Source organism: Hoplias malabaricus, chromosome 8 (genome assembly GCF_029633855.1).
Source record: "Hoplias malabaricus isolate fHopMal1 chromosome 8, fHopMal1.hap1, whole genome shotgun sequence".
Taxonomy (NCBI): Eukaryota; Metazoa; Chordata; class Actinopteri; order Characiformes; family Erythrinidae; genus Hoplias; species Hoplias malabaricus.
The window spans coordinates 4,227,528-4,242,527 of NC_089807.1; the positions used below are offsets into that span (position 1 = coordinate 4,227,528).

Below are 15,000 nucleotides of genomic sequence, written 5' to 3' on the forward strand. Positions count from 1 at the left end.
CACTGTGAGGAAATAATAATAATAATAATAATGTAATAATAAAGTGCAATTATTTGTCATTGCACAATGAAATGTGCCTTCTGCATTTAACCCATCTGTGGCAGTGAACACACACACACACACACACACACACACACACACACACACAAGTGAACTAGGAGCTGTGAACACACACCCAGAGCGATGGGCAGCCATCCCAGGTGCCTGGGTAGCGTTTTGGGGTTCAGTGCCTTGCTCAAGGGCACTTCAGCCGTGAATGTTCCTGCTGGTTCCTGAGGATCGAACCGACAACCTTCCTTTACCAAGCCCTGTCTCTAAACTTTAGGCTAAGGCTGACCCCCTGAGTGGCTACAATCAAACCTTTTACATCCAACCATTGAAAGTCTTTTTACTTTTTTACTAACTACACTGTGTGGGTTTCCGCTGAGATGCGAACTGTGGTTTGAAAGTGTGCACTCAATAACAAAGGCAGCTTCTATTACACTGTCACAGGAGTCATGGAAACTCCCAGAAAACCCCAGTTCCACAGACGATCCAACAACCATCAATCATCAAAAATACCAACAGAAATACAAGATATTAACAGTAATAATCTGTGTACAAAGTGCCATTTCAAATACGCTGCACTAATACAATGTTTAAATATATTATCAACCATGCAATCATATATTTCTATCATCTTAAATAAAGATTAAATTAAGAGCTTTTGTTTATTTCCCATTTTCCCATTGTCATTATTTCAATAGTATAAAATTTGGTCGGTGGTGCAGCAGGTTAGTGTCGCAGTCACACAGCTCCAGGGACCTGGAGGTTGTGGGTTCGATTTCTGCTCTGGGTGACTGTCTGTGAGGAGTGTGGTGTGTTCTCCCTGTGTCTGTGTGGGTTTCCTCCGGGTGACTGTCTGTGAAGAGTGTGGTGTGTTCTCCCTGTGTCTTTGTGGGTTTCCTCCGGGTAACTGTCTGTGAAGAGTTCGTGTGTTCTCCCTGTGTCTGCGTGGGTTTCCTCCGGGTGACTGTCTGTGAGGAGTTTGTGTGTTCTCCCTGTGTCTGCGTGGGTTTCCTCCGGGTGACTGTCTGTGAGGAGTGTGGTGTGTTCTCCCTGTGTCTGCATGGGTTTCCTCCGGGTGACTGTCTGTGAAGAGTGTGGTGTGTTCTCTCTGTGTCTGCGTGGGTTTCCTCCGGGTGACTGTCTGTGAGAAGTGTGGTGTGTTCTCCCTGTGTCTTTGTGGGTTTCCTCCGGGTGACTGTCTGTGAGGAGTGTGGTGTGTTCTCCATGTCTGCGTGGGTTTCCTCCGGGTGACTGTCTGTGAGGAATGTGGTGTGTTCTCCCTGTGTCTTTGTGGGTTTCCTCCGGGTGACTGTCTGTGAGGAGTGTGGTGTGTTCTCCATGTCTGCGTGGGTTTCCTCCGGGTGACTGTCTGTGAGGAGTGTGGTGTGTTCTCCTTGTGTCCGGGTAGGTTTCCTCTGGGTGCTCCAGTTTCCTCCCACAGTCCAAAAACACACGTTGGTAGGTGGATTGGTGACTCAAAAGTGTCCGTAGGTGTGAGTGTGTGAGTAAAGGTGTGAATGTGTGTTGCCCTGTGAAGGAATGGTGCCCCCTCCAGGGTGTATTGCCGCCTTGCGCCCAATGATTCCAGGTAGGCTCTGGACCCACCGCGACCCTGAACTGGATAAGGGTTACAGATAATGGATTGATGGATAGAAAATTTGGTCAGTTGGAGGAGCTATACACTGCTTGACCTCAAAACCCCACTACAAGTACAGCTAATATCTCCAAAGTCTCTAACTCTGAACCTGATATGTTTTAACTAGCCTATTAACAAAATATATGCATGGATTAGGGCATGCTTTATGTAAATCACATGTAAATGAGGCACAGTTAGTCTAGCATTTGAGCATTCATTCATTATCTGTAACCAGTTCAGGGTCAGATTCAGTTTAGATTCAAATCTGCTTATCCAGTTCAGGGTCACGGTGGGTCCAGAGCCTACCGGGAATCATTGGGCGCAAGGCAGGAATACACCCTGGAGGGGGCGCCAGTCCTTCACAGGGCAACACGCACACACACACACACACACACACACATCTACGAACACTTTGGAGTCGCCAATCCACCTACCAACGTGTGTTTTTGGACTGTGGGAGGAGACCGGAGGAAACCGATGTGGACATGGGGAGGACATGGGGAGCGGGAATCGAACCCACAACCTCCAGGCCCTTGGAGCTGTGTGACTGCGACACTACCTGCTGCGCCACCGTGCCGCCCAGCATTTGAGCACTGAAGCTGATTTATCAACTGTGCTCAAATCTCAGCCTGTTTCCATGTTATATGAGTTTCATGAATTGAGCAATAAACGTTTTGTAGGTCAGTCGTAGTGAAATCTCGACTTGTTTTACGTTACTTTCAGGAGTATGGGCCAGTGTAAACAGCAGTGGCTACATGTTAGAAACAGACCAGCAATCAAGGGCTAGAAGACGGCTAACAATTTAATGTATATCACAAGGTTATTATTTCGGTGCAGGACTCACCTGGTGTAGTCTTTGCTGTACAGAAGGGATGTTGGTAGAGACCTCAGTCCAGTCTTGTTCTACTTGGGATAGCTCAGCCTTTAGGGACAGCAAGGCAGGAGAAGTGTTTCCAGTCACTGACCCATCTGAGGAACCTGAGCAGGTTCTACTGACCTGAATAACACCAGAGGAACCCGTGTTTTCATTCGATGTTCTGTTTACTGGGCTCTGATCTTGGGTCACAGCTTTAGATTCATTAGGAAATTCCACTTGAGGACTGTAAGCTTTTCCTGCCAAATCATCATCAGTGGATGGATGACCTTTCGAGAAACCCTGGTTCACATCAATGGGTGCATCTTTTTCCAGGCTTGTTTCCATGGCAACACTCATATCTGGAGTAGTATTATCCTTAATGGAGGAAATGTCTTTTTCAATGGTGTTCTCCTTATGGTCACAGTTGATGATACGATGTCTAAATTTGGCATGAGGAGCTGTACTGGGTACATCCAGATGTTCTCTTTCACACAGCTGCAGGATCTCTGAGCCTGCGCCAACCACGGAGACCTTCAGCGCTGACCTCATCTCCAGCTCTTTACTAAGCTCCTGGGAAAAATAAATACATTAGAGACAAGCACATCAACATAAACTCATCATTTGGATTTGTACTCGGTGATTTCGTTATTTACTGTCTAAGCTGAAAAGGGATTTACACTCTTGGGACTATTGACAAAACAGATTTTTTTAAAGTTGAACCATATCATCAGCTGGTTTGACGATTTAAAGTTTATTAGCAACATTATTACTCTTATTACCGGGTTATTTACTCGGATATTATATTTTGCCGTTGTTGAGAAAACTCCTTGGCCCTTTACTGTTGATATTTTTAATAAATAAGTGTGGATAAATAAAATGTGGATAAGCCCAAGCAGTCCACAATGATTAGAAATATGTTTTTGCATTAAATTACATTTCAATAAAGTTTTTTCCTTCTCCTATAATGTTGCTCCCTTTGGAGAGGTAAGATTCTGGTCTATCAACAAACATCTATCTTAAATATTATAATAAAGCAGAGTGTGTAACATAATAATGTTCAAAAAGGTTTTTGAGAAATACACAAAAAATGAAGAGTAAGTACGAGTAAATAATATTTAGCAAAATATCACCCGGAGGAAACCCACACAGACACAGGGAGAACACACCACACTCCTCACAGACAGTCACCCGGAGGAAACCCACACAGACACAGGGAGAACACACCACACTCCTCACAGACAGTCACCCAGAGGAAACCCACACAGACACAGGGAGAACACACCACACTCCTCACAGACAGTCACCTGGAGGAAACCCACACAGACACAGGGAGAACACACCACACTCCTCACAGACAGTCACCCGGAAGAAACCCACGCAGACACAGGGAGAACACACCACACTCCTTACAGACAGTCACCCGGAGGAAACCCACACAGACACAGGGAGAACACACCACACTCCTTACAGACAGTCACCCGGAGCGGGACTTGAACCCACAACCTCCAGGCCCCTGGAGCTGCCCGCGCATCCATCATCATCAGAAACAGGAATCAAAGAGAACAGCTAACTTCTAAATAAAAATGTTACAATACAATTAGAGCAAAACACATAGAACTCACTATAAACTCCTTGTAAAAAGACAGAGCCTGGGTAGTGTCCTGTTCAGCTGAGGTCATGTGGTCTGTCCAGTTCCTCAGACGTTCTTTGGCTTTGTCCATCCACTCGGTCAGCGCTGCTGAGTCACGGTGATACCTGCGGGGGGATGATTTCTTTGAACAATCTGCTTTATTGCACTTTTTAATGTACATTTCATTATGTTTCAACTTCTCTGTCACTGCTTTCACAAGTTTGAGATCTGTAGAATATCAAGAACACACTATGAAAATATGACAAATATAGGTTGAATATCTTCTTATAAAGTATTCATATACATTCATTCATTCATTCATTATCTGTAACCCTTATCCAGTTCAGGGTCGCGGTGGGTCCAGAGCCTACATGGAATCATTGGGTGCAAGGCAGGAACACACCCTAGAGGGGGCGCCAGTCCTTCACCGGGCAACACACATTCACTCACACACTCACACCTACGGACACTTTTGAGTCGCCAATCCACCTACCAACATGTGTTTTTGGACTGTGCGAGGAAACCGGAGCACCCGGAGGAAACCCACGCAGACACAGGGAGAACACACCACACTCCTCACAGTATTCATATACATCTATGATACATTTAGTAATAGTGCTTATTTAGATATAACACATACACAAAAATCTCTCACACATTAGGATGATTTTACCTGTTCCACAGTTTCTTCATCTGGACAGTAGAGTCTCGTTCATGCTCTATGTTCCTCTGTAGAGCAGCTAGCCGCTGCTTCAGCTTCAGGACAGATACGCCCACTCGGCTTATGGGAACACCCAACATGTGACAGGACATATCCCCCTGCGCCATACCGTTTCTCTTTATTCTGGAGGCCTGATCTAACACCAAAGAGATCTGTGCTCTGTTATCATCCAGAGCTGCCTGCAAGACCTGATGGAGGTAATAAAAATGAAAATGAAAATGAAAATACATTGTACAAAATGTAGGCTCAGAGTGTACTCAAATACATTCCTCAAAATGGGTTTAAAAAATGACTGGCACTAGATCAAACTTTACCCCTTACATTTTTCCCTTCAGTAGCCACTTACTGGAAACATCTACTGTTTCACTCGTTGTCCTCCGTAGAGCTCGACTATACTTCTATGATATAAGTCGGTAGCTCATTTTCTGCTGCAGTTTGTCAGGCCTTTTCATCACTGTCAGTTTCTGACAATAGGACTGTGATCGTTCAAATAATTTTTGGGTGCTGAATCATTCCACTGTACTCCAGCAGGACATGGGTTTCTGATAAACAGTGATATAAAGCAGGTCACGTGTGCAGAAATACCTCATAAGCAGACAGGTGCTCCTGTAGCTCCGCCTCAGTTTGCTCTCCCAGAGGCATCTTGGGAAGCTGAGTCTCCAGGTCTTGCAGTAGTTTCTCTATCCAGGACTGGCTCTCCTCCCACTGAGTCCAGAACTTTCAAGGAAAATTTCAAGCATAAATACCAAGTACCAAATCTATTAACCCTCCAGCACCCAGAAAATAAACTGGGGACGTTTTGGCTAAAGTTACAAAACATGAACAGGTGGAAAAAGAGAGAAATACTGAGTTGAAGTTAATATATTTAGATATTGATTTAATTTCAGGAATAAAATGAAAGTGTATAGTGTAATAAAACTTTAGCAGAAAGGAGGGTGCTCTTATAAGCAAACACTAGTATATATTAATATAAAAGTAATTAAAGTCAGCTTACAAAAATCAACAATGTGTAGGTTTTATCAGCATTCATTCATTCATTCTGTCTGTAACCACTTCATCCTGATAAGGGTCACAGTGGGTCCAGAGCCTACCCAGAATCATTGTGTGCAAGCCACCATGGACAGTGCGTCCATCCAAGAACACGAGAACATATATATATACACACATATAAAATTCATCCATTATCTGTAACCCTTATCCAATTCAGGGTTGCAGTGGGTCCAGAGCCTACCTGAAATCATTGGGCGCAAGGCAGGAATACACCCTGGAGGGGGCGCCAGTCCTTCACAGGGCAACACACACACTCACACATTCACTCACACACTCACACCTACGGACACTTCTGAGTCGCCAATCCACCTACCCACGTGTGTTTTTGGACTGTGCGAGGAAACCGGAGCACTCGGAGGAAACCCACACAGACACAGGGAGAACACACCACACTCCTCACAGACTGTCACCCGGAGGAAACCAACGCGGACACAAAGAGAACACACCACACTCCTCACAGACAGTCACCCGGAGCGGGAATCGAACCCACAACCTCCAGGTCCCTGAAGCTGTGTGACTGCTACACTCCCTGCTGCACCACCGTGCCGCCCACATATATCATTTTTTTTTCTTGGAATAAAATCTTTTTACATTGACTTCCATTCAAAGTTTAGAAGTTTTTTTATTCTCCTATAAAGTTTCTATCTTGGAAATATATGTTTTTCATTGGACAGTGACAATGTGTATACATCAGAAACCAAATAATCCAGTCTGTCTTGTACCTGATGACCAGTCTGTAGAGCAGTCACAGTGTCCATGGCCTGTTTCTGAAGGCCGTCCACCTGAGCCTCCAGTTCTGCCACTGTAGCCTTCTGCCTACAGGGGGTGCTGTCTGCCATCCGGTCAATAAGCTGCTGCAGAGACCTCAGACGAGTGTCCAGAAACAGAAGGGATTTCTGTAAATGTGGAGAGATGAGAAAGTGGCCAGCGACGTGGTCAGCTGCATTGGTGAACGTTTTGTTGGGAACCCAGACAAAATATGCTTTCCTGTGTGTTGGTTTACCGTGTGTGTGTGGATGTATGTGTTGAGTTGCTGTGTGTTGTCCAGCTGTAGCTGTGTGCTGCTGGTCAGTTTTTCTCGAATCAGCTCCAGAAAGTCCTGCAGGCTCTTGATCAGCCGGTCACACTGCTGCTGCTGCTCCAGCCTGAACTGGACATCCGTCCTTCGCTCCCTCACACTACACCACACCCTCTCCAACACACCCTAAACACACACATACACACAGAGGCCGAAGAGCGTAACACACAGGTTTGTTTTACACAGTGCCAGAGCACTTATTTATACGTAATATTAATATGTACTACATTTAATGATATTATAAACCTTTAAAAACGTAAAAACACACACACCTCCAGTGTGTTGATGCCCGGCGTGAGTTCTGACGTGTGTCCCCCACTCTCTGTCTCTGCTCTCAGTGTGTCCAGCTCCCTCTCCTTCTGCTGTAGTTCCTGCTGGAACCCAGCAACGGCCTGGCAATATAACCATGGCGATATAGGGTCAGAGGTCACTCTCATGTCCACTTCAGGCCTTCAGTGGACAGTTCAAGCTCTTCTCTCAGAGACATGTACAGAGTGTAATAAACTGTGGAGTTATTTTAATGAGGAGATTAATGCTTGACTGCTCTGATAACGAAGGTCAAAGCTGATTGGCTGAATCTAAACATGGTGTGCATCATTAAACAGTGGGGAAGTCCCTTCTGACAACTCCAAACTAAGAAACAAGGAGCTATTAAATAAATCCACTGTTAAGAGTCGAAAACCAATTAATTTTAATATTAAAATGGAAAACTGCTTTGTAAGAATACCACCCCTAATGGTGTCTACATAAATAAGGCCAAGCGAGCTCTCCCTTGGTAGTGGAGTTTACCCTGAGCGAGTGTTTACCTGTAGCTGAGTCTGAAGGTCACCTCGGTGATGGGTTGCTGAGTGCAGCGTTGAGATGTTAGTGAGCAACGAAGCATGCATGTTTTTAATCTGGCTCTGTAGAGTATGTGAAACATAAGGTGAGGCTGCCATAAAAATGTTATTACATACAAATTAGTAAAACATAAATGGGAGGTTCATTAGGGAAATAAAATTATTGCCCAGGGGCCAGGAAGTACACGTAGAAGACACAAGGAGGAGTGGTCAATGAGTGGCTAGTAAGTACATGCAGGAGAAGCTGTTGTTATTGTTGTGTAAAAATGCTGAGGGTGAGACGTTCAGAGGTGTTTGAGGGGTTTGACCAATGACACAGAAATGCTGACAAACTCACACATTCCTCATTTAGTGACAGCAAAAAGCATCATGTTTTTGGAGGGACAGTTAATTTGGGTCAGTGTCAGCATGAATATATATATATAATGCAAATTTTAGTTTATAAGCTGAGTATAACATATTGGGAAAAAATACCATTTAAAAATGACTTGAGCACAGGCCATATTTTATATATTATTTTTTCCCAATATGTTAAACTCAGCAAATGAACAGATAAAGTGCAGTAAAATGTCCTCTCTCTGTTCTCTTTAGTTATGTCATGTGTTTTCAATTAGAAGATTAATAAATTCATAAAAAACGTGACTATGGTTCATGTTGCATGTTGAATTTGGTGGTGTGTTCTCCCTGTGTCTGTGTGGGTTTCCTCTGGGTGACTGTCTGTGAGGAGTGTGGTGTGTTCTCCCTGTGTCTGTGTGGGTTTCCTCCGGGTGACTGTCTGTGAGGAGTGTGGTGTGTTCTCCCTGTGTCTGTGTGGGTTTCCTCCGGGTGACTGTCTGTGAGGAGTGTGGTGTGTTCTCCCTGTGTCTGTGTGGGTTTCCTCTGGGTGACTGTCTGTGAGGAGTGTGGTGTGTTCTCCCTGTGTCTGTGTGGGTTTCCTCCGGGTGACTGTCTGTGAGGATTGTGGTGTGTTCTCCCTGTGTCTGTGTGGGTTTCCTCTGGGTGACTGTCTGTGAGGAGTGTGGTGTGTTCTCCCTGTGTCTGTGTGGGTTTCCTCCGGGTGACTGACTGTGAGGAGTGTGGTGTGTTCTCCCTGTGTCTGCGTGGGTTTCCTCCGGGTGACTGTCTGTGAGGAGTGTGGTGTGTTCTCCCTGTGTCTGTGTGGGTTTCCTCCGGGTGACTGACTGTGAGGAGTGTGGTGTGTTCTGTCTGTGTCTGCGTGGGTTTCCTCCGGGTGACTGTCTGTGAGGAGTGTGGTGTGTTCTGTCTGTGTCTGTGTGGGTTTCCTCCGGGTGGCTGTCTGTGAGGAGTGTGGTGTGTTCTCCCTGTGTCTGCGTGGGTTTCCTCCGATGACTGTCTGTGAGGAGTGTGGTGTGTTCTCTCTGTGTCTGTGTGGGTTTCCTCCGGGTGGCTGTCTGTGAGGAGTGTGGTGTGTTCTCTTTGTGTCTGCGTGGGTTTCCTCCGATGACTGTCTGTGAGGAGTGTGGTGTGTTCTCTCTGTGTCTGTGTGGGTTTCCTCCGATGACTGTCTGTGAGGAGTGTGGTGTGTTCTCTCTGTGTCTGTGTGGGTTTCCTCCGGGTGACTGTCTGTGAGGAGTGTGGTGTGTTCTCTCTGTGTCGGTGTGGGTTTCCTCCGGGTGACTGTCTGTGAGGAGTGTGGTGTGTTCTCTCTGTGTCTGTGTGGGTTTCCTCCGGGTGACTGTCTGTGAGGAGTGTGGTGTGTTCTCTCTGTGTCGGTGTGGGTTTCCTCCGGGTGACTGTCTGTGAGGAGTGTGGTGTGTTCTCTCTGTGTCGGTGTGGGTTTCCTCCGGGTGACTGTCTGTGAGGAGTTGGTGTGTTCTCCCTGTGTCTGTGTGGGTTTCCTCCGGGTGGCTGTCTGTGAGGAGTGTGGTGTGTTCTCTCTGTGTCTGCGTGGGTTTCCTCCGATGACTGTCTGTGAGGAGTGTGGTGTGTTCTCTCTGTGTCTGTGTGGGTTTCCTCCGGGTGACTGTCTGTGAGGAGTGTGGTGTGTTCTCTCTGTGTCGGTGTGGGTTTCCTCCGGGTGACTGTCTGTGAGGAGTGTGGTGTGTTCTCCCTGTGTCTGCGTGGGTTTCCTCCGGGTGGCTGTCTGTGAGGAGTGTGGTGTGTTCTCTCTGTGTCTGCGTGGGTTTCCTCCGATGACTGTCTGTGAGGAGTGTGGTGTGTTCTCTCTGTGTCTGTGTGGGTTTCCTCCGGGTGACTGTCTGTGAGGAGTGTGGTGTGTTCTCTCTGTGTCTGTGTGGGTTTCCTCCGGGTGACTGTCTGTGAGGAGTGTGGTGTGTTCTCCCTGTGTCTGCGTGGGTTTCCTCCGGGTGGCTGTCTGTGAGGAGTGTGGTGTGTTCTCTCTGTGTCTGCGTGGGTTTCCTCCGATGACTGTCTGTGAGGAGTGTGGTGTGTTCTCTCTGTGTCTGTGTGGGTTTCCTCCGGGTGACTGTCTGTGAGGAGTGTGGTGTGTTCTCTCTGTGTCTGTGTGGGTTTCCTCCGGGTGACTGTCTGTGAGGAGTGTGGTGTGTTCTCTCTGTGTCTGTGTGGGTTTCCTCCGGGTGACTGTCTGTGAGGAGTGTGGTGTGTTCTCTCTGTGTCGGTGTGGGTTTCCTCCGGGTGACTGTCTGTGAGGAGTGTGGTGTGTTCTCTCTGTGTCGGTGTGGGTTTCCTCCGGGTGACTGTCTGTGAGGAGTTGGTGTGTTCTCCCTGTGTCTGTGTGGGTTTCCTCCGTGTGACTGTCTGTGAGGAGTGTGGTGTGTTCTCTCTGTGTCTGTGTGGGTTTCCTCCGGGTGGCTGTCTGTGAGGAGTGTGGTGTGTTCTCCCTGTGTCTGTGTGGGTTTCCTCCGGGTGACTGTCTGTGAAGAGTGTGGTGTGTTCTCCCTGTGTCTGTGTGGGTTTCCTCCAGGTGCTCCGGTTTCCTCCCACAGTTCAAAAACACACGTTTGTAGGTGGATTGATGACTCAAAAGTGTCCCTAGGTGTGTGTGTGAGTGAATGTGTGTGAGTGTGTGTTGCCCTGTGAAGGACTGGCGCCCCCTCCAGGGTGTATTCCTGCCTTGCGCCCAATGATTCCAGGTAGGCTCTGGACCCACCGCGATCCTGAACTGGATAAGGGCTACAGATAAGGAATGAATGAATGAATAACTTTCTAATTTGACGTGTTATATTTTTGGGAGATTCATGCCCTTTACATCTACAACTAGGGCTCACTGCAGTTCAGATGAATATATCAGCTTTTTCTATGACAGTGACATGGCAATATTATCATTGTAATTTCTCTGGCTGGATAGCAGTATTTGTGTGTGTGTGTGTATGTGTGTGTGTGTATGTGTGTGTGTGTGTGTTTGTGTGTGTGGGACTGCGTGTTTTCTGACCTGTTTGTGCAGTGTGTGTTCCAGCTGTTTCTGCAGGTGCTTCTGTTTCTCTGAGAGAAGATTCTGGATCTCACAAACTCGTTCCTGCAGCAGATCCAGACACACACTCGCTCCAGGCACCACTGAGCCTAAACACTGGACCACCTCGGACCCCACAGAATTCAACTCTGCTCCTAAAGAGGTCAGTTCCGTACACACACTCTACCAAACACACACACATTCAGAGGACAGGGTTATTCCACTGCATTTCAGACCCATAGTAAATGTTAATGTACTGATGAACACTGGAAATAAGATCGATAAACAGGTGGATGGGCTGATGGTTGAATTAATGAGTGGATGGAGGGATGTGTAGATGGATGAAACGATGAGAAGGTCGAGGGATTGCATGTATATATAGATAAGTGCTTGGATGGATGGACAGATGGATGGATGGATGAGCAGGGGAAGGGAGTTATGAATACATGGATGAATGGAGGGATGGAGGAAGGGAGGGATATGTGGATGCAGGGATGAATGAATGACTGGGGACTAAATGGAGGATGGAAAGGTTGATATATTAATGGACTGAGAAAGGGATGATACCTGTATCTGTAGCAGTTGGTGGTTTGTATCAGTGAGTGTTTGTTGGGGCTGGTTGAGGATCGAGTTGGAGAGCAAAGAGAGAGAGAGTCCAACTCCGCTAACAACCTCAAACAGTCCTTCATCTACTGCTCGCACATCCTACAGAGAGACAGACACACACACACACACAGATATATATATATAGAGGTGTCAACAACAGAGGTTCTTCCTTTTAGTCTGTTTCCTTCCATTTCTCAGCACTCACTGTTTCAGTGGAACCTGTGTGTCCGAGCTCTCTGAGGAGTGTGATGTGTGACTGTAGCTCCTGTAGACACACAGCTCCATCGGCATGGCTCCACACACATATGGATGGTGAGGATATCTGCACACACACACACACACACACACACACACACACACACCCACAAAACATACAAACATGTTTGCTACATTAGCTCCTGTGGCTCATTGTCTATTTGTGTGTGTGTGTGTGTGTGTTAAACAATGAAACAATTACTGTAGGATGGAGAATATTACAAGCTTATACCTGTGGTGATTCCTCTGTCGCCATATTTTCCTCCTCCCCCTCCTCCTCCTCGTCCTGAGGTCCCTTCGGGGTCAGTCTTTGGGTCAGTCTCTGTTGGAGGTGTGCCCACTTCCGGTGCACTGACTCCTCCCCTTCCTGTCTCTGGTCATCTCCCACAGTCACTGGTGCTGGAGCAAAGCCCCTGTGGAGGACAACAAAGAAATGTTAGAACGCGTGTGTGTCATGTCCTATTCTTGTGGAGGTTCCTCATTTGCTGCCAAAATATAGACGTTACTAGATCTCTGAAGGTCTCCTGTGGTGTCTGACACCAAGACATTAGCAGCAGATGCTGTAAAAGGCAGTGTTTCCTCATTAGCTGCTAGCTCAGCTCTCCGGTTTTTGCATGTTGTAATTTGACCCTGGCTCATTAACTGGGGGAAAAAAAACTGAAGGCATTTGGACAGTGGAGAAACCTCAGAATGTTAAAAAGCATGAAAAGTATTGAGGATGTTGACTTATTTGTTCTCCATTGGTGGGTAATGTTCACCTACATTAGTTTTTACAGTTACATTGCTTAAGGCGCATTAAAGTAAACGCAGACTGAAAGTGCTACAAAATTAAACAGCTTGAGATTCAGAATTCAGGAACTTACAGACAAGTTACAGTCCCAGTCCTTACACACACTCTGAGAGAAAGGTCTTATATATATATATAAGGTGTTGATATGTGTGTGCAAGTCAGTTACCCTGTATTTTCCTCAGCAGTTAGGCTGTGCAGTCGTCCTCTGGCAGCGATGGCTTTAGTTAGTTCTCTCTGTTCACTCAAACCCTGCTCCAGCTCCTGAAGACAAAGTTATAGGAAAGTTCACTAAAGTTTCATAAATGACCCTTTAAAGCTGTACCCTGAGCAGAATAAACCCGTGCTCACTAAACCTGTCGCTACTTCTGTATGTATCTGTATTGTGCGGTCAATTAGCATGGACCTATATAGAGATATATTTCCTTTAGTTAGAAGAGAAAACCCACAGATTTTTAGTCAGATTTTATTCAGGGGGCATGTGCTTTAAAGGAGAAATCAGCCATTTGTGCCCCCAAAAATATCAATCTATATTTTACAATAGGATGTATATATATATGTTTAATTTGGTAGTGCACCTCATAAACACATTCTGTCTGAACACTAAGCACTATTGTGAGCATCTGCTAAATATTGTAAATGTAAATGATACGCAGAATTAAATTGCTTTTCACTCCCAGAATGAAGCACTTTATCAGGCAGCCATCTTTAGAATAGGTTCAGGGTAAAACTGATACAGCCAGGACACTAGGTGTCAATGTAATGGCTACTGCAAACATTCAATAATATCATTGTTAGTGTGTGTGTATATATTAGTGTGTGTGTGTGTGTTTGTGTGTGTGTTAGTGTGTGTGTGTTAGTGTGTGTGTGTATGTTAGTGTGTGTGTGTGTGTGTTAGTGTGTGTGTATGTTAGTGTGTGTGTATGTTGTGTATATATTAGTGTGTGTGTGTATATATATATATTAGTGTGTGTGTGTGTATATATATATATTAGTGTGTGTGTGTGTGTATATTAGTGTGTGTGTGTATATATATATATTAGTGTGTGTGTGTGTGTATATATATATATATTAGTGTGTGTGTGTGTGTGTATATTAGTGTGTGTGTGTGTATATATATATATTAGTGTGTGTGTATGCGTGTGTTAGTGTGTGTGTGTGTGTTAGAGTGTGTGTGTGTGTGTGTTAGTGTGTGAGTATGTAAGTGTGTGTGTATGTTAGTGTGTGTGTTTGTGTGTGTGTGTATGTTAGTGTGTGTGTATGTTAGTGTGTGTGTGTTGTTGTGTATATATTAGTGTGTGTGTGTATATATATATATATATTAGTGTGTGTGTGTGTGTTAGAGTGTGTGTTACTGTGTGTGTGTGTGTGTGTATATATTAGAGTGTGTGTGTGTTAGTGTGTGAGTATGTAAGTGTGTGTGTTAGTGTGTGAGTATGTAAGTGTGTGCGTGTATGTGTGTGTATGCGTGTGTTAGTGTGTGTGTGTGTGTGTATGCGTGTTATAGTGTTTGTGTGTGTGTTAGAGTGTGTGTTAGTGTGTGTGTGTGTATATATTAGAGTGTGTGTGTGTGTGTATATATTAGAGTGTGTGTGTGTTAGTGTGTGAGTATGTAAGTGTGTGCGTGTGTTAGTGTGTGTGTATGTTTGTCTGTGTGTGTATTACCCTCTGCTGCTGTAAACTGCTTTGCCTGAACAGTTTGCCTTTGTTCGAGGTCAGAATCTCTTGTACAGTGTAGCTATGCTGTACCTGGGCCTGAAGGGGGCGCTCTCCCTCAGCACACATCTACAATACACGGGAAAATCGTGTAAAGTTTCATAGTCTAATAATAACATTAAAAAGTGCACACAGGCTAGCAGATCTAAAGAATTACAACGATTCTCTTGAGTCACACTTGTTGAGTCAGACAATGGCATCTGTCTACAACTGGGAAAGAACTGTGTCAGGTTCCTGTTGAGATCGGAATTCTGTTGGGAAATGTTTGGGTTCAGGCAGAATTGTGTCAGGCTACCATCAGGTAAAGACAGAATTCTGTTGGATGATAGCAGAGATGAGACAGAACTGTCATGTACAGTCACGTTCAGAAAGAAACGTTTTCATCCC

The 15,000-nt window shown here is 45.5% G+C and overlaps 1 protein-coding gene across 1 annotated transcript in view; it reads right to left on the reverse strand.

The window, feature by feature from the left end:
- syne2b (spectrin repeat containing, nuclear envelope 2b) overlaps positions 1-15,000 on the reverse strand; it is a 167,208-nt gene that overhangs the window by 48,542 nt on the left and 103,666 nt on the right. The window contains exons 78-91 of the mRNA XM_066679143.1: positions 14,563-14,682; positions 13,067-13,161; positions 12,343-12,523; positions 12,061-12,177; positions 11,817-11,954; positions 11,232-11,432; positions 7,826-7,921; positions 7,292-7,411; positions 6,945-7,145; positions 6,664-6,837; positions 5,477-5,608; positions 4,844-5,079; positions 4,163-4,295; positions 2,529-3,110 (exon numbers count right to left, since the gene is read on the reverse strand). Of these exons, the coding sequence (XP_066535240.1) occupies positions 2,529-3,110; positions 4,163-4,295; positions 4,844-5,079; positions 5,477-5,608; positions 6,664-6,837; positions 6,945-7,145; positions 7,292-7,411; positions 7,826-7,921; positions 11,232-11,432; positions 11,817-11,954; positions 12,061-12,177; positions 12,343-12,523; positions 13,067-13,161; positions 14,563-14,682 (2,526 nt within the window). The remainder of the gene's footprint in view (positions 1-2,528; positions 3,111-4,162; positions 4,296-4,843; positions 5,080-5,476; positions 5,609-6,663; positions 6,838-6,944; positions 7,146-7,291; positions 7,412-7,825; positions 7,922-11,231; positions 11,433-11,816; positions 11,955-12,060; positions 12,178-12,342; positions 12,524-13,066; positions 13,162-14,562; positions 14,683-15,000) is intronic.